This window comes from Canis lupus, chromosome 1 (assembly GCF_011100685.1).
Source record: "Canis lupus familiaris isolate Mischka breed German Shepherd chromosome 1, alternate assembly UU_Cfam_GSD_1.0, whole genome shotgun sequence".
NCBI classification, from domain to species: Eukaryota; Metazoa; Chordata; class Mammalia; order Carnivora; family Canidae; genus Canis; species Canis lupus.
Genome location: NC_049222.1, coordinates 104,855,318 through 104,879,653, shown reverse-complemented (window position 1 = coordinate 104,879,653; position 24,336 = coordinate 104,855,318). Strand labels below are relative to the sequence as shown.

At 40.5% G+C, this 24,336-nt stretch overlaps 2 protein-coding genes across 3 annotated transcripts in view; one reads left to right on the top strand and one right to left on the bottom strand.

The window, feature by feature from the left end:
• LOC119870914 (zinc finger protein 420-like) overlaps nucleotides 1-13,844 on the bottom strand; it is a 45,256-nt gene extending 31,412 nt beyond the window's left edge. Inside the window, exons 1-3 of one of the 2 annotated variants that reach the window (XM_038527904.1) lie at nucleotides 13,471-13,844; nucleotides 12,988-13,108; nucleotides 11,684-11,842 (exon numbers count right to left, since the gene is read on the bottom strand). The gene's annotated coding sequence lies outside the window, so the exon portion shown is untranslated. Of the gene's footprint in view, nucleotides 1-11,683; nucleotides 11,843-12,590; nucleotides 12,839-12,987; nucleotides 13,109-13,470 lie in introns of those variants that run through there. The other variant, XR_005354473.1, reaches the window with a different exon arrangement.
• On the top strand, nucleotides 396-19,543 carry LOC119871023 (putative protein ZNF720). The gene is made up of 3 exons (XM_038527912.1): nucleotides 396-713; nucleotides 1,599-1,694; nucleotides 16,934-19,543. Exons 1-3 carry the CDS (start codon nucleotides 680-682, stop codon nucleotides 18,790-18,792), a joined length of 1,989 nt encoding a protein of 662 aa, XP_038383840.1. The 5' UTR covers nucleotides 396-679; the 3' UTR covers nucleotides 18,793-19,543.
• Nucleotides 19,544-24,336: the final 4,793 nt, after the last annotated feature.

Below are 24,336 nucleotides of genomic sequence, written 5' to 3'. Positions count from 1 at the left end.
GGGTTCTCACACACAGGGATCTTGATTTGCCACAAATAAGATTATAGGGTATAACTTCCAAAGCAGAGACTCACAGAGCAAGGGGACATGATAAATGATTTCCTATTATGGGGGGTTAGGGTGGATATTTAGAAAGGGTAGCCTGTTACCTTATGTAGAGCTGGCATAAGGTTGCATATAGACGTTAAGAAAATACTTTGTACTTTAGGTAAATGATGTTTGTCCTCCATGCATGGAGAATTTTAGTATTATAATGAGGTAAAAGTAACTGTAGATGACTCCATGGTCTGTCTGCCTCAACCTGCGCCAGGCCAAACACTTCCTCGGGGCAGTCATTCCCCTTCTTCATTGGATAGTTTCTGTTTCACCACTGGAGACTGCCCTTAAGGTGTTTGGCCTCAGTAAAGGATAAGGTGGAAAGAAGAGGTTAAGTAAAATGTGAGAGACTAGGGTTGGCATTGATAAGCAGGTAAGCAGAAAGGGTCAGATCATGGGTTCTAGCTGGTGACACTAACTCCCTCTTTCATCTTAGGTACGTTGTGAACTCTTGTCAATGGCCATTTGGTAATTGTGGGATTTATTGCAGGGACTGCTGACATTCAGGGATGTGGCCGTAGAATTCTCTCCGGAGGAGTGGAGATGTCTGAACCATACTCAGCGGGAATTATACAGAGATGTGATGTTAGAGAACTATGGACACCTCCTCTTCGTGGGTGAGAATAACGACTTTGAAATTTCCCAAACCAACTCAAGGTTTCGTTCCTTCCTTTGAAGACTGTCTCTTGGGTGATTCCTCATTGCATGACTGGAATCCAGTCCATGCAGTAAGGAACATAAGTTGGGGTTTTTAGATTTATTTTTTTTTTAATTTTTATTTATTCATGAGAGGCGGGGGGGTGAGCAGAGGAAGAAGCAGGCTCCCTGCAAGGATCTCGACGTGGAACTTGATCCCGGGACTCCGGGACCACACCCTGAGCCAAAGGCAGATGATCAAGCAGATCAACCGCGAGCCACCCGGGCGACCTGGGGTTGTAGGTTTAGAGAAAAATCTTAATGATATTTGCTTTTCAGCTTTAGCTTCCCCTTCCTTAAGGTAACATCATTTCTGTAGATTAGTGGCAATTCTAAACATTGAGCAGCATAAAATGGTATTGCCCACTTTTTTTTAAAGATTTTTATTTATTAGAGACACACACACACACAGAGAGAGAGAGAGAGAGAGAGAGAGAGAGGCAGAGACTCACACAGGCAGAGGGAGAGGCAGGCTCCATGCAGGGAGCCCAACGTGGGACTCGATCCCAGGTCTCCAGGATCACACCCTGGGCTAAAGGCGGCGCTAAACCGCTGAGCCACACGGGCTGCCCTTATTGCCCACATTTAAACTCCAATTTTTACTCATTATTATTATATCAGTAGTACTTGGAAGTCGAAGTCAGGATATGAATATTTGATACCCTACCTGTTCTAAAGTGGCTGTTGGTCAACAGTGTTTGGAAATCATCTTCTGTTATTTTACAATGGCCTCTCTTCTCTATTGAGCATAATAGTGGATTCAAAGGATCTCCAGCAATACTTCTATTCTCTTTTTTAATAAACAGGTCTAATTGTATCAAAGCCAGATTTGGTCTCCTTTTTGGAGCAAAGGAAGGAACCTTGGGATCTGAAGACAAAGAAGACAGTAGCCATCCATCCAGGTAGGTGGGAATATGTGAAGCAGATGACAGAAGTTGAGGTCCAAATCTAAAGGAGGACGATAGACCCTAAAGTGCGGTTCCAGTAGCTCTCCTTGAATCAAAGTCAGTTGGGGAAGCCCAGTTTTATTTCTCTGTCTCTTCCAAAGGGACATCTATTATGCAACATTATCATGCTCTTTTATTCCCTTAAGGATTCTCCTTCAGGTCCAGTTATGGTCCATCAGATCCATAGGGAGGGCCTCCATAATCTGAGAGTTTCTCCATCATTTTGAGGACCTTGGGGAAATCTCCCTGTTTCTGAAGAACTTGATGCTAACTCTTTTCTAAGTTCTGTTTTGCCTCGTGTGGGAAGTGTGCCAGAGTTGTGGTGGCCATACGGGTTTTGGTGCAGAAATCCCAGGAACATTAGAGACAGACATCCCATGATTTCTGACTTAGGCATTCCACTGTTGTGGAGGCTTTAATCTTAATTATACAAAATTAGAAACTCAGTGATTTCATCAGATAAAGTCCCTTGATGATCCTTGCCTGAATTATTTAAGATTTGCATACTAGTTCTTGGCCAGTTACATTATTTATTCTACCTTTATTTGCTAGCACTTTATTTTTTATTTTTTTAAGGTTGTTTTCATTTATTCATGAGAGACACAGACAGAGAGAGAGAGTCAGAGACATAGGGAGAGAGAAGCAGGCTCCATGCAGGGAGCCCGATGTCAGACTCGATCCCGGGACTCCAAGATCATGCCCCGAGCTGAAGGCAGGGGCTCAACCGCTGAGCCACCCAGGCATCCCTAGATCAAAAGTTCTTTTTTTTTTTTAATTTATGATAGTCACAGGGATCCCTGGGTGGCGCAGCGGTTTGGCGCCTGCCTTTGGCCCAGGGCGCGATCCTGGAGACCCGGGATCGAATCCCACATCGGGCTCCCGGTGCATGGAGCCTGCTTCTCCCTCTGCCTGCGTCTCTGCCTCTCTCTCTCTCCTCTCTGTGCATTCTCATAAATAAATAAAAAATCTTAAAAAAAAAAAAAAATTTATGATAGTCACAGAGAGAGAGAGAGAGAGAGAGAGAGAGGCAGAGACACAGGCAGAGGGAGAAGCAGGCTCCATGCACCGGGAGCCCAACGTGGGATTCGATCCTGGGTCTCCAGGATGGTACCCTTGGCCAAAGGCAGGCGCTAAACCGCTGTGCCACCCAGGGATACCCCTAGATCAAAAGTTCTGATATGACATGGGCATGTATGTGCTTTATAAGAAGTGAAGTAGATAGTAAAATTCCCATATTGAAAAAATGTTTTGCGTATAGAATAATTGTACTTCGAATAATTCTTTTTTTAAAAGATTTATTTTTTAAGTTTTATTTATTTATTTTTATTTTTATTTTTATTTTTATTTTTTATTTTAAAGATTTTATTTATTTATGAGACACACAGAGAGGCAGAGGGAGAAGCAGGCTCCATGCAGGGAGCCGGACGTGGGAATTCGATCCCAGGTTTCCAGGATTGTGCTCTGGGCTGAAGGCGACGCCAAATCGCTGAGCCACCTGGGCTGCCCTATTTATTTGTTTACTTATTCATAAGAGACACAGAGAGAGAGAGAGAGAGAGAGAGGCAGAGATGTAGGCAGAGGGTGAACCAGGCTCCTTGTGGAGAGCCCGATGTGGGACTCCATTCCTGGACCCGGGGATCACAGCCTGACCAAAGGCAGATGCTCAACCATTGAGCCCCCCAGGCATCCCATACTGTAATTCAGTTTAGTATGTAGATTTCTAATTTTATGCTATTTAAAAAAATATTTTACTTGTTTATTTGAAAGAGAGCCCACAAGCAGATGGAGAGGGAGAGGGACAGGGAGAGGGAGACAGAGAAGCAGACTCCCTGCTGAGCAGGGAGCATGACATGGGGTTCTATCCCAGGATGCTGGGATCGTTACCCGAGTTGAAGGTGGATGGGTAACTGACTGAGCTACCCAGGTGCCCTTTTAAATATTCACATGAGCAGAGTTTTATGTTGTAACGTCTACTGAAAATTTCAGTAGTATACTATAGAGGCTCCCTTGTAGAAGATGAGTAGATGTTGTCATGTTGGTTTAAAATTCTCTTTTCACTTCTGATTTTTGATGGATGAGTTTTATATATATACACACATATGTATATGCATATATATTAAAGATTCTATTTATTTATTCATGAGAGACACACAGAGAAGCAGAGACATAGACAGAGGGAGAAGCCGGCTCCTTGCAGTGAGCCCAGAGTGGGACTCCTTCCCCGGACCTGGGATCATGCCCTGAGCCAAAGGCAGACGTTCAACCGCTAAGCCCCCCGGGCATCTCTGATAGATTAATTGTAATGTGTCACTGTGTTTCTGTCTTGACATTTATTCTACTTTTTTACTGAGATTATTGAATTTGCCTCTTTCCACATATGTGTGAAGTAGAAGCCTTTAGCTCTTCATGTAAACTCTCTGCCCCCTTTCACTCCTCTCCTTATGGGGTCCCCTTAATGTTCGTATCATCCCACTTGTTGGAGTCCCATGGATCCCCAGGCCATGTCGTTTTCCACATTTTTCTTTGGTCTTCGTAGTAGGTGATTTAAAACAAAGGGTCTTGGGGATCCCTGGGGGCTCAGTGGTTTAGCGCCTGCCTGTGGCCAGGGGTGTGATCCTGGAGTCCCCGGATCGTGTCCCATGTCATGCTCCCTGCATGGATCCTGTTTTTCCCCCTGCCTGTGTCTCTGCCTCTCTCTCTTTCTCTGTGTCTCTCATGAATAAGTGAATAAAATCTTTAAAAAAAAACAACAGGGTCTTTGGAGAGCCCGATTCATTCTTCTGCTTGAGCAAGTGTGTTGCTCACTCTTTAGTGCATTTATTTATTTATTTATTTATTTATTTATTTATTTATTTATATTTTTTAAAGATTTTATTTTTTTTTTGGAGAGAGAGAGAGAGAGAGAGGCAGACACAGGCAGAGGGAGAAGCAGGCTCCATGCAGGAAGGCAGACATGGGACTGGATCCAGGGTCCCCAGGATTATGCCCTGGGTGGAAGGCGGCATAAACCGCTGAGCCACCTGGGGTGCCCAGTGTATTTTTTTTTAAGGTTGTATTTATTTATTTATTCATGAGAGACACAGAGAGAGGCAGAGACACAGGCAGAGGTAGAAGCAAGCTCCTTGTAGGGAGCCAACTGTGCCACTCGATCCTGGACCTCAGTATCATGACCTGAGCGAAAGGCAGAAGCTCAACTGGGGAGCCACCCAGGCATCCCTCCTTACTGTATTTTTCAGTTCAGTGATTGTACTCTTCGGCTCCCAATCCTGGTTGGTTGATAGTTATACTTTGTCTCTTTTGTTTCCATTTTGGTCACACAGTTTTCTTTTTTCTTTTTTCTTTAAAGATTTTATTTATTTATTCATGATAGTCACACACACACACAGGAGAGAGAGAGAGAGAGGCAGAGACACAGGCAGAGGGAGAAGCAGGCTCCATGCACCGGGAGCCCGACGTGGGACTCGATCCCGGGTCTCCAGGATTGCGCCCTGGGCCAAAGGCAGGCGCCAAACCGCTGCGCCACCCAGGGATCCCAAGTTTTCTGAGATCATTTAGTCACATACCTGTTTTCTCTTCATAGTTAATTCTCTGTTATCCAATTAATAGTTCCTCATTAATCTAGGGTCAGTTTGGGGTATATATTTTGTTCCTGTGACTAGAACACATTTGTCTTTTCTTTTTTTTTTTTTAAGATTTTATTTATTTATTCATGAGAGAGGCAGAGACATAGGCCGAGGGAGAAGCAGGCTCCACACAGGGAGCCCGACGTGGGACTCGATCCTGGGTCTCCAAGATCATGCCCCGGGGCTGAAGGTGGCGCTAAACCACTGAGCCACCCAGCTGCCTGACATTTTTCTGTTTCTTTGTGTCATGTGATCTTCTGTTGACATTTGTGAATTATGAAAACAGAAAAAAGAAAAAGAAATAGAAAAGCAGCTTCTGGGCCCAGGATTATGTACTTTCTTTTTAGAGAACACACATAATAGTAATCCTGGCACCTGTCACACATATGCTGGGCATTTGTCATGTCTGAGTTTTTGTTATTTACACGTTACAAAAGGGCAGTTACTGCTTTATAGCTCATGATATCTTCCTGGCTCTTTCCCTTCAGCCCTATTATCTCTCCATTGTTTGAACAAATGCCCGCCTTTTGTCTGAGCAGCTACCACACTGCTTCCAGAGGGTGTTCTCACTCTCTCTTTTTTCCATGTCATGCATGACAGAAGCAAGTTCCTCGGGCAGCTATAATGGAGCCAGATCATTGAACATACAGGCCACTGTTTTGTAAGAGTTTTCTCACAATGTTGCCATGGAGTGACAGGTTGAGCAGCTAGCTGCAAGGAGCAAGTGTCAAAAACTTCCTTTGTCTCTCTGATATGGCCTTTCTTCATTTGTACTTGCCTGGGGATGCTGTGCTCTCCTCATTGGCTTCTGGAGCATTCTAAAAGGTAATTTGGTCCTTTTTTGTCTCCATGGTGGAGCAAAGCCCTAAGTGTTTCCAATTCCTCAGTTGCTGATGTCCTATGATAGGTATTACTTTTGCAAATTAGCATTTTAATGTACATGCATGTGAGCTTAGTAAGTGGAAAAACTTATTTTGTATCTTTTAGTTGTGTCTTTCCATAACACCCTAGGCTTGTTAGCAAAGACAGGCAAAGAAGATTGTTATATAGGAAGATCCAAAAGCTGTGGCCCTGAGTATTTATAATTAATGAATGTCTGGGAAAGGGATGGGGGGAAAAGCAGGAAGGATGTTTCGATGGATATAACCAAACTAGGAAAATCACCCGTAATGAAATCTCAACTACCAGAAGAGGTCAAGGATATAAAACTTTAGGGGGGAAACCCCACCTTACGTGAGTCACATTGGCAGAACGGTATCTTTGAACCCGAGGGCCAAATTCCATTTTCATGCATACCTGTTCTCTGAAAGGACATTTGCAAATTCTGGAAACCCCCTCTAGTCCATCCTGAAAATAACATACAAACCATTTGAAATATAAGATTGGATCAATCATTCACTGAGACATGTCTGAAAGTTAGACATGGAGAAAGAAAGCTAAGAATTCTAAATGTGGGACGCCTGGGTGGCTCAGCGGTTGAGTCTCCTTTGGCTCAGGGCATGATCCCAGAGTCCGGGGCCCGGTCCCGCATCGGGCTCCCTGTGAGGAGCCTGCTTCTCTCTCTGCCTATGTCTCTGCCTCTCTCTGTCTGTCTCTTGTGAATAAGTAAAATCTTTTAAAAAATTCTAAATGTGACTGATTTGGGAAGTCTTTTTCAGAGGGTTCATTATTCTTCCACCAATACATAATCAATCCTTTTTCAATGTCTTTAATTTAGATAAACACGGGGGAGGGGGGTCTTTATTCAGACATCACTGTTTAATAGTTATCACATAATACATAATTTGGAGCAAGTTATTTATCTTTTTTTTTTTTAAGATTTTATTTATTCATGAGACAGAGAGACAGAGAGAGGCAGAGACACAGGCAGAGAAAGAAGCACGTTCCATGTAGGGAGCCTGTTGTGGTACTTGATCCCGGGACCCCAGGATCACGCCCTGGGCAGAAGCAAGCGCTCAACCGCTGAGCCACCCAGGTGTCCCACGTTTTTTATCTTTATGTGTTATACACTTAGAGTCCTCACTAAAAGCCTTTCTATCTTCCATAATCACTGAGGTGTTTATACTCGAGACAGAACGTTATCAGTGGAATATATTGGGGAGAAACAATAATCAAGGGTCAGGAAACTCAGTTTCCAGATAACTAGTCTACAGTAATACATGTGGGAAAGTCTTTTATGAAAGCTCAAATCTTATTTTACATCCTTGTGTCCTCACTGGAGAGAAGACTTACAAATGTAGTAACTCTGGCAAACCTTTAAACTGGTCTTCAAAACTCAGTCAACAGCAGAGATTTCATAATGGGAAGAAATCTTACAAATGTAAACATTGTGGCAAAGCCTTTAAGCACTACTCAAAACTTACCATCATAAGGTAATACATGCTGGTGAGAAGGCTGACCAATGTAAAAAAAAATGCGCAAAGCCTTTAAGCTTTGTTCAGAAGCTACAACTTTCTGAACATCAGACAGTGCCTAATGACAGGAACCCTACAAGTGTAAAGAATGTGGCAAAACAAAACAAAACAAAACAAAACAAAAAAAAAGAATGTGGCAAAACATTTAATACATAATGAAAACTATTCGACATGAGATAATACATCCTGTGGAGATACTGTACAAATGTCAAGAATGTTGGCAAAGTCTTCACAGGGAACAAACTCTTACTCAATACAGGAGAAAGCATACTGGATAGAAACCCTAGAAATGTAATGAATGATGAAAAACCTTTGTTCTTAATACACACTTCAGAAGAAGGAAGCCTTCATGAAGGATGGAATATTGAAGATGTAAATAATTGTCAAACTATGTAATGGGAATGTGAAATCTAAAATAAATAAGAGGGGATTCCTGGATGGCTCAGCGGTTTGGCGCCTGCTTTGGGCCCAGGGGCATGATCCTAGAGTCTCGGGATCCAGTCCCATGTAGGGCTCCCTGTATGGAGCCTGCCTCTCCCTCTGCCTGTGTCTCTGTCTCTCTCTGTGTGTCTCATGAATAAATAAATAAAATCTTTAAATCAATCAATCAAAGAATTCACTGTAGAAAGCAAAAGATCAGTCTATTTCACACATGATTCTAAATTAGGATATTTATTATGGAGTAAAATCCAAAGTTCAAACACTTAATTACATTTTAGCTTTGGACAATGCAGGTATTAGGGGTGTCAACTCTTTCACCGTTGAAAATCTGCTCGTCACTTTTGACTCCCCATATATAAAACCATACCTGTTTATCCATGGAAATAGCCTATTGTTGACAAGAAGCCTTCCAGAACAGGAACAGTCAATATCCCATTCTTAGTATGTTTTCTGTACTATATCTGGCATTGCTTTTTTTTTTTAATATTTTATTTATTTATTCATGAGAGACCCAGAGAGAGAGGCAGAGACATTGATAGAGAAGGAAGCAGGCTCCAGGCTCCTTGCAGGGAGCCCGATGTGGGACTCGATTCCTGGACCCGGGATCACACTCTGAGCTAAAGGCAGAGGCTCAACCGCTGAGCCACCCAGGTATCCCTATTATGGCATTGTTATAATAATGTAAGCTTGAGAAAAGAAAATGTTAAGGAAATCATAATGAACAGAAAACATGTTTACAGTACTTCAAGAAGTACGTATCAAGAAAACTTACGTGTAAGTGGACCCATACTGTTCAAACCCACTTATTCAAAGGTCAGCTGCACTTGCTAATATGCCTGAAAGGATCGAGAGAGGATGGATGTCTGGGGAGGGGTATTAGTGTGTCTTATTTTCTTTTGGCCATATTTGAGAGTTTTTGCATGGCAAATAGTATTGATTTGACTCTTCAGTCATCTCGTGTTGTGCCTTTATTGCGTGGGTGCATTCAAGGTGATTTGATTGTGGCTGTCTCACAGACATGAGGGGCTCTTATTTGGTGGGGAATTCATTCATGCCTACTTTGCATAGACGATGAAGGAGACTATGGTTTACAATTTATGAAGAAAGTCCACATGGAGATGCTGTTTGTGGGTCATGAGGAAGAGTGACCTAAATCATGATGAAGTAAGTGTTCAGAGAGTCATCATTTACATTAAAGTAAGAGAAGGGTGCCTGGGTGGCTGAGTTGCTTAAGCATCTGTCTCTTCAGTTCAACTCAGGTCATGATCTGGGAAGTTGGGATGGAGCTCCATATTGGGCTCAGTGCTCAGCCCTGTCAGCTGGGGATCTTTCTGTCCCTCTCCCTCTGGCCCTCCCTGCTAATCTCCCACATGTTCTTTCTCTCTAAATAAATGGATAGGGATGCCTGGGTGGTTCAACGGTTAAGCATCTGCCTTCAGCTCAGGGCATGATCCCTGAGTTCCAGGATGGAGACCCACATCGGGCTCCCTGCGGGGAGCCTGCTTCTCCCTCTGCCCATGTCTCTGCCTCTCTCTGTGTGTCTCTCATGAATGAATAGATAGATAGATAGATAGATAGATAGATAGATAGATAGATAAGCTTAAAAAAATAAATGGAGGGCAGCCCGGGTGGCTCAGCAGTTTATCACCACGTTTGGCTCGGGGCCTGATTTGAAGACCTGGGATTGACTCCCACGTTGGGCTCCCTGCATGGAGTCTGCTTCTCCCTCTTCCTGTGTCTCTGCCTCTCTCTTTCTCTCTCTCTTCTCTTTGTGTGTGTCTCTCAAAAATAAATATAAATAAAATCTTGAAAAAAGAAGACAAATAAATGGATAAAATAATTTTTAAGATATAAGGAACATAAGATAAAGAAACATCCTGAATTTTAAATAGTTTTACCAAGGAGCACCCGGGTGGCTCAGTGAATTAAGCATCTGATTCTTTTTTTTTTTTTTTTTAAGATTTTATTTATTTATTCATGATAGTCACAGAGAGAGAGAGAGAGAGGCAGAGACACAAGCAGAGGGAGAAGCAGGCTCCATGCACCCGGAGCCCGATGTGGGATTCAATCCCGGGTCTCCAGGATCGTGCCCTGGGCCAAAGGCAGGCGCCAAACCGCTGCGCCACCCAGGTATCCCAAGCATCTGATTCTTGGTTTAAGCTCCGGTCATCATCTCAGGCATCATCACCATAGTCTCCTCATGGGGTGGAGTGTGTTGGGGATTCCATCCTTTTCTACGCATCTCGTGGTCACTCATTCTCTCTTTAAAATAAATAAAGAGGGGGATCCCTGGGTGGCGCAGCGGTTTAGCGCATGCCTTTGGCCCAGGGCGTGATCCTGGAGACCCGGGATTGAATCCCACGTCGGGCTCCTGGTGCATGGAGCCTGCTTCTCCCTCTGCCTGTGTAAATAAATAAAGAATCCTTTTTTTGTTTTTTTGTTTTTTTGTCGCTATTTTTCTTTGTTTGTGTTGTTTTGGTGAGCATAGAGAAGACAACATTTATGGGTTTGGTATCCACAGAATGCAAAGTGTTATATTAAGTTAAAGATATGGGCAGCCCAGGCGGCTCAGCGGTTTAGCGCTGCCTTCAGCCCAAGGCCTGATCCTGGAGACCCGGGATCGAGTCCCACATTGGGCTCCCTGCATGGAGCCTATGTCTCTGCCTCTCTCTCTGTCTCTCTCTCTCTCTCTCTCTCTCTGTGTCTCTCATGAATAAATAAATAAAATCTTTTTAAAAAACGTTTAAAAAAAAGCTAAAGATATATCTTTTTTCTTTTTTTTTCTTTTTAAGATTTTTTTAAATTATTCACGAGAGGCAGAGAGACAGGCAGAAGCAGAGACATAGGCAGAAGGAGAAGCAGGCTCCTCAGGAAGCACGATGTGGGACTCGATCCCGCAAATCTGGGCTCATGCCCTGAGTCGAAGGCAGATGTTGAACCACTAACCCCCGCCCCCCCGGGCATCCCAAGATATATTTCAGAATAGTAGAGTAACTAGGAAGAAGTACCTGTGTGTATATGTGTGGGTATACCTATATCTCCAGAAGGAAAGGGAATATTGGGGCAAAGAAGGTTATTTTCAAACTTCACGATTTCCTAGTAAACAAAAATGTTTACTAGATTCCTGATGGGAATAATTTTCTATACGTTGCGTTGAATTTATTTCTCCTAAATTTCGTATGCCTTGGTTTGAAAATCTCTCCGGGCAAATTGTGTCTCATCTACTTACCTATTACTCATTTAGGATCTACTCTGTTTTCCTTGTTTTGAATGTTCAGGAACTGTTGCTTGTATGTCTTAGGGATTTTAAGAATGGTTTGCATGAAATGACATGGTGTTCAAAAATTCATCCGAATGTGGGAGTAATTTCTCACTGAGCATATTCAATTCCATGTAGTTTAATTGCTACATTTCATTTCTTCCTTCTTAATTGGAGAAGAACGCTAAGTGCGATTTCTTTACTTACTATTCTTTTCCCTTCTTGGAAGTGACATCATCCAAGTTAGTCACTTTCGTATAACAGTTTGATTTAGGTGAAAACGTGGAGACTTCATGAGTCATGGGATGTTTTAACATTCATTTGAAGAGACCAAGTTGGGACAATGCTCGGGGTGTGGTAGATGTTCTAAACATAAGAAGACAGTATTTTATTGGGAGTGATGATGCAGCCCAAGGCGAGATGAAAAATATCTAGGCTAAAGAACCGACATGAATTCTTCATGGGGGGGAGAGACTGCCTGTCCAAGTCTGCACTACTGACTGTAAATTTAGAAAGACAAATTTTACTTGTTTTGTTTCCAAATCATTCCCAGTTTTTCCATGTCTTCCTCTCCTTTATAGTGTGTGGCATCACAGCTGTCCTCCTTTTGTATGTTATGGAGACCCCATTGTCACTGCTCTCTCCCTCCCACATAAGCCACACAGGCTGTTGTAGGTTCTTAGGAGGAGCTTTACTTTTTTTAATTGAGTCGGAAATGGTTGGTAACTGGATCATTTGAGGCCATATCTGAGATTTAAATACTATGCTGTCACCACTTCCTTGGTAGACCGGGAAGCACATCAGTGGGCCACAGGACTACTTCAGGCATTTGGTACCAAGAGTTGTGAGGACAGATAAGACATTCTAACGGTATCCTTCGAGAGGGAGAGAAGGCTTAGTGAAAGCAAGTATGAACAATTTAAGGGATTTCATTTATTTTTTTTTTCAAGGTTTTATTTATTTATTCATGAGAGACACAGAGAGAGGCAGAGACACAGGCAGAGGGAGAAGCAGGCTCCATGCAGGGAGACTCGGACCCAGGTCTCCAGGATCAGGCCCTGGGCCGAAGGCGGCGCCAAACCGCTGAGCCACCCGGGCTTCCCAAGGGATTTCATTTATATGAGAAAGGGACACAGAGAGAGCATGCAAGAGCTTGCAGGAGTCGGGGGAGGGGCAGAGGGAGAAGGAGAAGCAGACTCCTCAATGAGTGGGGAGCTCAGTGTGGGGCTCGATCCCATGATTCTGGGATCAAGGCAGATGCCCAGACGACCATACCAACCAGGTGATCCTGGACAACTCTTGAAAGGTGGGGAAGTTCTGGTCGGGAGCTCTCTTTGGTCACTGCAATGTCTTAAGTAGCTTCTAGTGATGAATAAAATGACAGAGATGGGGACTTGAGGAATGTGGTGATTTTCTGGGATTCAAGGCAGTCAGATCCATTCCACATGAGTTAATGAATTCCCTGGTGGTCCTCAGACCTAGCTGCTATTGGGTGACATAGATAACTATACCTTTCCAGGTGCAGATGTGGGAGTGGGTGGAGAGAGGATACGGATGATTAAACATTTTGGGCATAGGTTTAAGGTGTCATCTGGCAGAGTCGATGTTGATGATGAAGAAGGCTTTTGGATACTAATAGGCAGAAGAAGAAACACTGATATCCCAGGTATATAACCCCCACATAGATCTGCTTCACTATTTGACATTCCAGGGATGGTGACCCACGGCTGGCACAACCTCCCTCCCTCACTTCCACTCAGCCCCATGATCAATCTAGTCCTGTGTTCTTGACTGTGTGCAAAGCACTGCATATCTTAGGAGCAGGTCACCAGTCATGGATGCTTCAAATGGCCCACCCAGTTTTTAGTCTTGATATCCCTATGTGGTTTCACAGCCCATGCAGTCCTTAACACCCTTCCTGATCTGAGTGGAAAGAGGATTTTTATCAGTTGTCAAAACTGATAAAATAAAGTTGGGTATCATGTTATACTCACATTTTAAAGTGGTTCCACTGAAGGATAATGACTCATTCAGGAAAAGCCATCCTCCCCAAGGCACAATGCCCATGGTGTCATTGACCTACTCTGGGCTCTTTTCTTCTTGGGAGAAGAACCCTAGTTCTAGGTGGTCCCCCACGGTGGGGCACTGTGCTGGCCCATGGAGAAGTGTACTGTGGTCATAGGGAAACGACTCCACTTAACCTTCTGATGCTGTCCCTATTGATCTTTGTAGTCCAGGGGGTGTTCAGCATCACCCCTGAGTCCTGAGAATTGCCCAGTGATGTCTTATGTGTATAGTTGCTAGTTGAGCTTATTATGAGAAGTACAGAAGTGGGATCTACCTATGTCACCATCTTTATGATGTCAACCCTCTGTGATGAATACTTTTATATCTCGTGAGGTAACAATGAATGTCTTGCTACATACGTGTATGTATGTGTGTATATGTTTATATGTGTATATAAATATGCACACACTGATTATGTGTTATTGATGAGATAGAATGGAGTACATTTAGATACTTAACAACATTATGAAGAAGAGTGACAGACTCCTTCAGTGTTAAAAATTATTCGACATCATATTTATTTTTGCCATGCAGCTTGTTTAATTGGTTATCACACACGGTTTTGTTTTTTGTTTAGTTTTTTTCCAATTTCATCCTCACGTTTCAGTTACAACTCTAGGAAAATTCCAACGGAATATATTCAAGCAAAGTTTAGTGTTACCAGGAACATTTAGTTTATATATGTTTAATATTCTAATGGAGATGTTGGGGTTTGGAATTACCGTGTTTTTACTTTACACTCTATCCGCTTAATTTTTTTGTGTTTTCCTATATGAATTTTAAGAAAATAATTCTATATTTCCTTCTTTTTTTGTGAATATTGTATACTCAGTACCATATTGCTTTAGCTATAAATTCATGCATGCCATGAAAATTTAGTCACAGTGGGAAGTTCCTTCCTAACTTTAATTTCAACTTGTCAGCATACATTATGACACTTTTATTTGTGTATTTGTTTGTTTGTTTGTTTGATTAAAGACTTTATTTATTAGAGAGAGAGAGAGAACAGAGTAGAGGGAGAGGGAGAAGCAGACTCCCTGCTGCTGAGCAAGGATCCTGGGGCCCTGAGATCATGACTTCTGCCAAAGGCAGATGCTTAACCCACTGAGCCACCCAGGTGCCCTGACACTGATCTTTTAATATACATCTCTTATTCTTGGACATTTTTTAAAAGTAAAGTCACATGTGGAGATCGTAGGTGAACAGTTCAGTGGGATTTCACAACCGAATCCCATCTCTATAATCCATTGAGCTCAAGAAACTTTATTTTGTTTGTCCTCTAAAATTCCCCTTGAGGTCCTTAGTAATTTTCCCAAAAGCTCAACACTCCTTTAACACGTAAGGAATAGGTGCCTGTCCTCGTTTTTGTACTTTACGTGAATGTAATCAGGTGATGGGAACTCTTTTGTAATTGGCATTTTTTTCCTTTCTGTCTCTTGCCTGTAAATTTATGTATCACTGCATGTTGTTGTGCACCATTCATTAGAGTTGGATGGATCCAGTTCCATCATGTGAATATCAACTGACTGCATCGTTCTAGTATTAATATGCAAGTGAATGGTTCTCAGTCTATGACTGTCATGACTATTACTGGCATGTAAAATCTATAATTTGTCTTTAAGTGTGAAAAATGTAGATATATCTGCTGCCTCTGTGTGTGTGTGTGTGTGTGTGTGTGTGTGTATGGGAGTGAATTGTTGGTAAATAGGTTTATTCAGCTTTAACAGACACTGAAACTCCATCCCACAATCTTTATACCACTTTTCACACACATCGCAGCACATGGGATTTCTGGCTTATCTACATACTTTCCAAAATTTGGTAGTTTATGTCATTTTCACAGTAGGCTTCTGGTTGGAAGGAGAATAACCAACTCTTGGTTTTATTTGCTTTGTTGTAGTTACTTCCTTTTACTATGGAGTAAAATCTCTGTATAATCTCTTCAAAGTGTCCGGTTAGTTATTATGATCCTCTTCCTGTTAATGTGCAGTCTCAAATTGATAGTATTGAATTCCAGGAAGAATTCTCACTTGATCATGTTGTAAAATGGTAAAGTGTGCTTTTGATTCCGTTTGCATTATTTCATTGTGGACTTTGCATGAATATTCCTCACAGATAGTAGTTTGTAGATTTCTTTACTTGTAGTTTCTCCTATGGCTTTGATAACCTGCTAATGCTGGTGTCCCAGAGAGTGTTGTCATTTTCTCCCTTCTCTTTACTCCTTGCAAATATTTGAGGATATTTGAAGTACTTTCTCATTATATATTTGTATGAATTATCCCGTGAATTCATCTGGCATAGGATTTTTCCTTGTTCGGAGGTTTTTTAAAATTACTTTGTCAATTTACTTAGTAGGCGTAGATCAGTTGAGATTGTTTTAGAAATTGCTTCATGATGGAGTCCAGGTAAGTTAGATCTTTTTTTTTTTTTTTTTAAGATTTTATTTAATTATTCATGAGAAACAGAGAGAGAGAGAGAGAGAGAGAGAGAGAGAGAGAGAGAGGCAGAGACAACAGGCAGAGGGAGAAGCAGGCTCAATGCAGGGAGCCCGACATGGGACTGGATCCTGGGTCTCCAGGATCAGGCCCTGGGCCAAAGGGGGCACTGAACCGTTGAGCCACCGGGCTGCCCCCTTTTTGGGTATTTATATCCATTCAATGGTATTTATTCCTTGGCATATATATGTATCATTGCCTCTTTTAATTATTTTCATTTCTGTAGTATTGGTTATACCATTTCTTCCTATTTTAGTTGGTTTCCTCTTTCATTCTTACTTTAGTTCTATGTCCATCAACTTTTATTTTTATTTTTTCTGAAAACCAAATCCTCGTATTGTTGATATTTTCCTAAATCCCATTTTATTCATTTCTGTTTTATGTTTAAGTTTCCTTTCTTCCACAGAGTGACAGGATTGCCCAGTCAGTTAAGTGTTTGAGTTCAGCTCAGGTCATGATCTCGAGGTCCTGGGTTTAAATCTTGTGTCATGCTCCTTGCTGAGCAGGGAGTCTGCTTGCCCCTCTCCTTTGGCCTTCCCCTTGCTCATTCTCTCTCTCTCTCTCTCTCTAACTGTCTGTCTCTCAAATAAGTAAAATAGTTTTTAAAAAAATTTCTTCCCTCTGCTGATTTTGGGCTCCTATGGTACTTTTCATGATTACTTGAGCTACAGGAAAGTGGTTTGTGTCACACTATGGAATTAACTGTTAAGCTATGTGGTCAGTATGTTGTGTACAAGTTTATGTGTCCATGGAGGGATGAAGTCCTGAGGACTCCTCAACCATCTTGCTGATATTCTCTGACTGATTTGATGGCTGTATATAGATGTCATCAGTATTTTCTTCTGAAAGTAGTAAGTGGAATGACTTGCCTTTTCTGTTATTCAATATTTTTCAGCTGTATCTTCACATGACACCCCAAGCTTCCTGTCAGAGCTGTGCAAAGAAGCTTCATTTCCAAATGTGTCAGTGGGTCCATATAAACATAGTGTCCTTGAGAAGTTACACTTAATGATAGACTGGGACAATGATCATAAAGGATATATTCAAATTGAGGCTACTGCCCATAATAAGAATCTCACTGCCCCACTTGGTGAAGGATATAAAACATTGTGTAAAACCTTTCTTTTTAAGGCCACTAGTTCTATAAAGCAGAGTGTTTCTGTAGGCAACAGCTCAAATCAAATACTCAAAGATACATATTTATGGAAAGATAATGTAGAAAATCTGGAAAGTTACCATGCTGAAGATAATAATTTGAACAATCTGGAAAATAGGATTAGACTGACCTTTCAGTCAAATATGTCTAAACATCAGAGATTTATAAATGAAGAAGCAACTGCTAGGTGGTTTCAGTATGAGAGGTCCTTCACCAAGGACTCAACCCTACAAAATTACCAGACCGTTTTCAGTGAAGACAGACTTGTTCAAGGCAGTGAATCTGAGGAAAAATGTAATCAAGGCTCAAATGTTGATAAACATCTGAGGACTCATTCTCCAGAGACCCATTCTGAATGTAATCCATGGGGGGACGTCTTTCATCAAAGAGCCAACCTTGTATATAACAGTATGCATGGGAAAGAGAATCCTTATAAATACAATGATTGTGAAAATGATCTTAACCACTCCACTGGTGTTGGTGATCACCAGACAATTCATGGGAGAAAAAACCCATGCACATACACTAAACCTGGGAACCTGTTGTGTCAGTCATCAAGAATACGCATACATAAGACAGTGTGTAGTAGAGAGAAACCTTACAAATGTCAGGAATGTAGCAAGGCCATTATCCATCAATCAGTCCTCACTCAGCATCACACAATTCATAAGGGAGAGAAATCTTATCAATGTAAACAATGTGGCAAAGCCTTTATCTGTCAATCAAAACTTACTCAACATCACAGAATTCATACAGGAGAGAAACCTTATATATGTAAAGAATGTGGCAAGACCTTCAGCCACCAACCAAACCTTATTCGACATCACAAATTACATACTGGAGAGAAACCTTACCAATGTAAAGAATGTGGCAAGGCCTTCAACCAGCGCTCAAACCTTACTCGACATCACAGATTTCATACTAGAGAGAGACCTTACCAATGTAAAGAATGTGGCCAGGCCTTTATATATAAATCAAACGTTACTCAACATTACAAAATCCATACTGGGGAGAAACCTTATGAATGTAAAGAATGTGGCAAGGCATTTATCCATCAGTCAGGCCTTACTCAACATCACAGAATTCATACTAAAGAGAAACCTTATAAATGTGAGGAATGTGGCAAAGCTTTTAACCACCACTTAAACCTTAGTAAACATCACAGAATCCATACTGGAGAGAAACCTTATAAATGTAAAGAATGTGGCAGGACCTACAGCCACCGGTCAAGCTTTATTCACCATCACAAAATTCATACTGGCGAGAAACCTTATGAATGTAAAGAATGTGGCAAGGTTTTTCTCCATCAGTCAAGCTTTAGTCAACATCTCAGAATTCATACTGGAGAGAAATCTTACCAATGTAAACAATGCGGCAAGGCTTTTTATCAGCAATCAAACCTTACTCAGCATCACAAAATTCATACTGGAGAGAGACCTTATAAATGTAACGAATGTGGCAAATTCTTTAACCACCACTCAAGCCTTATTGGACATCAGAGAATTCATACTGGAGAGAAACCTTATAAATGTAAAGAATGTGGGAAGGCCTTTATCCATCAATCAAGCTTCATTCGACATCACAGGATTCATACTTGAGCAGTTCTTACAAATATAAGACAGTGAGAGAATTTGTAAGACCTGTTGAACCCTAACTCTACATCAGAGCATTCATATTGGAGAGTAACTAATACATGTGTAAAGAATGTGGCAAGACCCTTAAGCAATGTTACACTTTCATTCCTTATCAGAGAATGGATAGTGGAAGTGATTATAAATATAAACATTGGCAAGCCCTTTCATAGTTCTCAAGCCTCTCTCATCATTACAGAATTCATACTAGAGAAATATTATAACTAAAGAATGTGGTAAAGGTTTCAGGATGTTCAACCCTCACTCAGCATCACTGAGTTCATACTGAGGAAAAATGATACAAAATCGAATGAATGTGGCAAACCTCTAGCTGGAAGTCATAACTTGCTCCATATTATAGTTATCATACAAAAACAAAATTGAAATGGGAAGAAAGTGGCCAAATCTTTAACTGGAATCCAATCCTTACTCAGTATCCCAAAACACAATCTTGGTTCAAAGTGTAGCAACATAATGAAGGAGGAGAGTATGTTACACCTTAGGAAACCTCATTGTTCAGAGAAGAAAAGTAACTTGAAAGGTAAAAATAATTAGAAATGTATTTAATTGAACATAAAATGTCAATAAATGTCACAATTCATAGTACAAAGCAGTTTATCTGTCACTCTATTCAGACATCACATCAAAAAGGAACTAATATAAAGTTAGTCAGTTAGATCATGTATATGCAATTAGGCTTCAAAAGAGAGAAGGGATGGATTTTTGCATGGGTATAATTTCAATGTGTTTTTGTTTCCATTGAGTCTATATGAGATTTGTGACTTTTGCAAATATTAATGTGTTTCTATAGTCACAACTCCTCAGAAAATTTTTTTATTCCTAGTGGGTTTGTGAAACTATGTAAGTGATTGTTGCATCAAAGATATGAGATGCTCTTCTTCCTTAAGTGGGATTCATCATACCTAATTTTCCATGGACATTAAGGACAATACAACATGAATATATGAAGAAAATATATATTTTTAAATATTTTATTTATTCATGAGAGACAACAGAGAGAAGGCAGAGACATAGGAAGAGGGAGAAATAGGCTCCCTGTAGGGAACCTGACATGGGACTTGATCCCGGGTCTTCAGGACCACACCCAGAACTGAAGGTGTCACTAAGCCATTGAGCCACCCGGGCTGCCCTAAACAACCTAAGTTTGATTGATAGATCTATAGCAATCTTTTATAGTTTCTCAATTCAATATGACCTGCTTTTCCTTAAAAAAAATTATAAATAATAAAGGGGTCAGTTCAACAAATGGATATAACTTTTATCATTATCTATGTACCCAACATGAAAGTACATAACACATGAAGCAATTATTAACAGAGAAGAAGAGAGGAAGAGATGGCAATACATTAGAAGGGGACTTCAAGGGACGCCTGGGTGGCTCAGCGGTTGAGCATCTGCCTTTGGCTCAGGGTGTGATCCTGGAGTCCCAGGATTGAGTCTTATATCTGGCTTCCTGGGCCTCCTGCATGGAGCCTGCTTCTCCCTCTGCCTCTCTCTCTCTCTGTGTCTCTCATGAATAAAGAAATAAAATCTTTTAAAAGGTGGGGGGGGACTTTAATATTGTACCTTCAATAATGGATAGATTATCCAGACAAAATCAATAAGGTGATGTCAGACTTTAATGATAGAAGCAGACAGAACATTCCATCCAACAGCATCAGTAAAACAGATTCTTCCCATAAGCCCATGAAGCATTCTCCAGTATAGATTTTATATTGGGCCACAAAACAAGTCCTAATTAATATGATTGAAATCATACCAAGCATCTTTTCCAAGCCACTTTGGCATGAAACTAGAAGTCAATTTCAAGAACAAAACTAGAAAATTCACAAATACGTGAAAAATAAGCAAGTTGCAACCTTATTCATGATAGGCAAAATATGGAAATAACTTGCCCATTGGCAGATGAGTAGATAATGTGCATTTATACAATGGATGCTCTAACAATACATTTAAAGGTTTCTAATTGAATAGCTCTTAAAAATTCTTATCACGTGAAAAATTTAACTAAGGTGATGTTAACTATGTTTTAAAATAATATATACTGGGATGCCTGGGTGGCTCAGTGGTTGAGTGCCTGCCTTTGGCCCAGGGTGTGATCCTGGAGTCCCAGGATTGAGTCCCACATCAGGCTACCTGCATGGAGCCTGTTTCTCCCTCTACCTATGTCTCTGCCTGTGTCTTTCTGTGACTCTTATGAATAAAATAATCTTAAAAATATATATATATATATATACTTATGTGAAGCATGTATCTGAAACTAATATAATGTTTTATGTTGATTATATCTCAATGAGACTGGGAAACAATATTAGTGGTTGCTTAGGCATACGAATAAAAGGTTGGGGATGGTGATAGGTAAAGAATGAGTTTTCTTTAAGAGGTGATTACATTTGATTGACTATGGTTTGCCTGCACCTATGTGTAGAATCAGTTAAAGACCTACCGTTTGTACATTTATAATAGGTGAATTATACAGCATGTAAATTGTATGCAAATCTGTTTTAAAAGAACCCCAAATAAATGCCCGTATGAGAAGACCTAGTAGTATAACATCTTAAGACTATAAATTCAGCTATTAAACACATATACGGGATACCTCGGTGGTCAGCTGTTTGGTGCCTGCCTTCAGCCCAGGGCGTGATCCTGGAGTCCCGGGATCGAGTTCCCACATTGGGCTTCCTTCAGGGAGCCTGCTTCATGCTCTGCCTGTGTCTCTGCCTCTCTCTGTGTCTCTCATGAATGAATAAAATCTTAAAAAAAAAAGGCACATATATGTGTAGGATTTCAAATGGAATTTAGAAGTTAACTGTCTTCTGTGTTTTCAATTTTGTAGTAATACAAAAATTTTTGAAAGGAAGCACATGGGTAGGAGGTTTTGTCAAATTACACATATATAATTATTAATAGTTGAAATTCAGCACTTCAATATTGGATGAAGAAAGTAGAGATGCTAAAATATGTATGGGTTTCTGCAAAGAAACAAAATCAATAGAATTCATATCTATCTCTTTTACTTTTAATATCTGTTTCTATAGACCTATAGCTACAGAAATAGATATAAGCTTATCATAAAGAGAAATAGATCTCTATTTCTCTATATATCTACATAGAGAGTGAAAGGTTTCTTTAATGAATTGACTAAATCAATTGAGAGAGCTGGCAAGAGAAGGCTGCAAAGAAGGCCATCAATCTAGAGACCTGGGAAATAGCTGATGCTGAAGCTGGACAATCTGCAGAGCATCTGGAGACAGACTTAGGTCAAAAGGAAGAAGCACCTTTGAAATGTACAGCTAATTATGTTCTCCAGAACAGATTGCCTAGTAGGTAGTATGGGTTTATTTTCATATAACTTTAATATAAACTCACTAAAATGGAAAAAGACAAATTTCTAAAAGAGTTCAACATAATCTTTTTTTTTTTTTAAAGATTTTATTTATTCACAAGAGACACACAGAAGCAGAGACAAAGGAAAAGGGACGAGAAGCAGGCTCCATGCAGAGAGCCTGATGTGGGACCCGATCCCTAGAACTCCAGGATCACGCCCTGAGCCAATGGCAGACATGCCCAACCTCTGAGCCACCCAGGCGTCCGAAGTTAAACATAATCTTAGAATATGTTGACTAAGTGTATAAGAATATACAGCATTTTCAAGCATGGACTAGTGCCTAGCTGCAAAATCAGAATTATGGTATGTTTACATTTAACAATAGAATCAAGAGCATATACTTTTTTTTTTAGGTATTATAGGTAAATAATTAGTGTTAGCCAAAGAGAAAATATTTCAATTATTAAATAGGATTAAAAGACAGAATACCTCTGCAATTGAACCTCATTTTTCTAAGTATAGGAGAAGCTAATTGATAAAATAACTTGAATATTCAAGAATGAAAATTGATCAGATTTCACAGCTAGAGGTGGAGTACAAATAAATACATGGATACCACTTTTAGCCTTATGATAGATGAGATAAAAATAAATGGTAATAAAGAGTACTGATGAAGCCAGGAGGAAAAAAAAACTATGAATAAAATAGGACATAAGTGCAACTTTAGGGAAGAGCTGTCCAGTATGTGTAAAAATTTTCAATTCATTTACCTGTGAAGTAGTAATTATGGTTCACATTCTACTACTCATAGAAATAAATAGGGGCACCTGGGTGGCTCAGTGAGTTAAGCATCTATCTGCCTTCAGCTCAGGTCATGATCCCAGGGTCCTGGGATTGAGTCCCAAGTCTCGCTCTCTGGTCAGTGGGGAGCCCGTTGCTCCCTTTCCCTCTCCCTCCGCATGTGCTCTCTCAAATAAAAAAAGGTTTAACAAAGAAATATATACACATGTGTCTGAAATATGAATCACAACATTCTTTATATAGAAGAAATTAAAAATGACTTCTATGTGTTCAATAGAAAATACTTAGATGGGTATTTTAAGATTTGTCCGAATTCCATTTTTACTACTACTGAAACATCTCTAAAACGTATCGCAGAAATGTTGAGAAAAGCTGCATCACCTTATGTGACACAATATGCTCATAAAATGGCATGCATCCTTTTAACTCAATATCTGTATGTATATTTAAAAAAGGCATAGAGCTAGGAAAATTGGAGTGTATGTTTTGATAGGGAGGGATTCGTTATTGTATATATATTAGTACAGAACATAACTTCTTTAGAAGTATTTGAAATATTTGCCCATAAAAAGAAATGTTGCTTTGGTAACAACTATTGGAACCACACTTGAAACTGTCTGATTGCAAAGCCAAAGTTCTACATTGCTTCCCCAGTGTTGAATTGTAAACCTTTGTCTCTCACTTATAATGAATGATCCAGAACAATTCCTCGATATACAACTGGCATTCAGTTCAATGAATGCAGTATAGATTATTTCATACACCTCCAAGTTTTAGATATCTAGATTGATTCTATTGTTTAAAAATTAATTAACAAATCAAATTTGATGTATGATTTTAAGGGCAGTGTTGATAACTGATTTCAGGTTGTGGAATAATTTATTCTACTCCCTATACCAATCTCTATTTTGTATTCAGTGATGCTCTCATTCGTTCTCTAATGAGCTTTTAAATTCTGGCAGAGCTCATGCCCCCTTAGTCCTCTGCATTTTTCAGGACTTTGCACTTTATTGAGGCCACTGACCCCATCTGGATTACACGTGCAATTTCTTTAATCCCAGTCTGCACAGAGCAGCCCGAATATCAAGTGCCCACTAAGCACTACAGGCTGTCCCTCCTCTTTGATATTGAGAACCTCACTGCCAACTCCAAAAGGAATCTTGGACATCAAAGCTGATCCACCCCAAAGCAAACCTCTCAAAAGCTCTAGGTCATTACTTCACAGTGAGACTTGTTCATGGCTATGGAAAAAGCCCAAGGAGGAAGTGAGAACTGACAGATTTTGCGATATAGAGGAGAAACATTCAGAGAGCCGGCCTTCAGAAGAACAAGGAAACAAGTGAATGAAAAGCCCACTGGAC

Bases quoted from the DNA above. Each gene is read 5' to 3' on its own strand.
- LOC119871023 (XM_038527912.1), top strand. From the start codon at position 680: ATGTTAGAGAACTATGGACACCTCCTCTTCGTGG. The intron at 714-1,598 runs GTGAGAATAACG...TTTAATAAACAG, and splicing joins TGGACACCTCCTCTTCGTGG to GTCTAATTGTATCAAAGCCA. The intron at 1,695-16,933 runs GTAGGTGGGAAT...AATATTTTTCAG, and splicing joins GACAGTAGCCATCCATCCAG to CTGTATCTTCACATGACACC.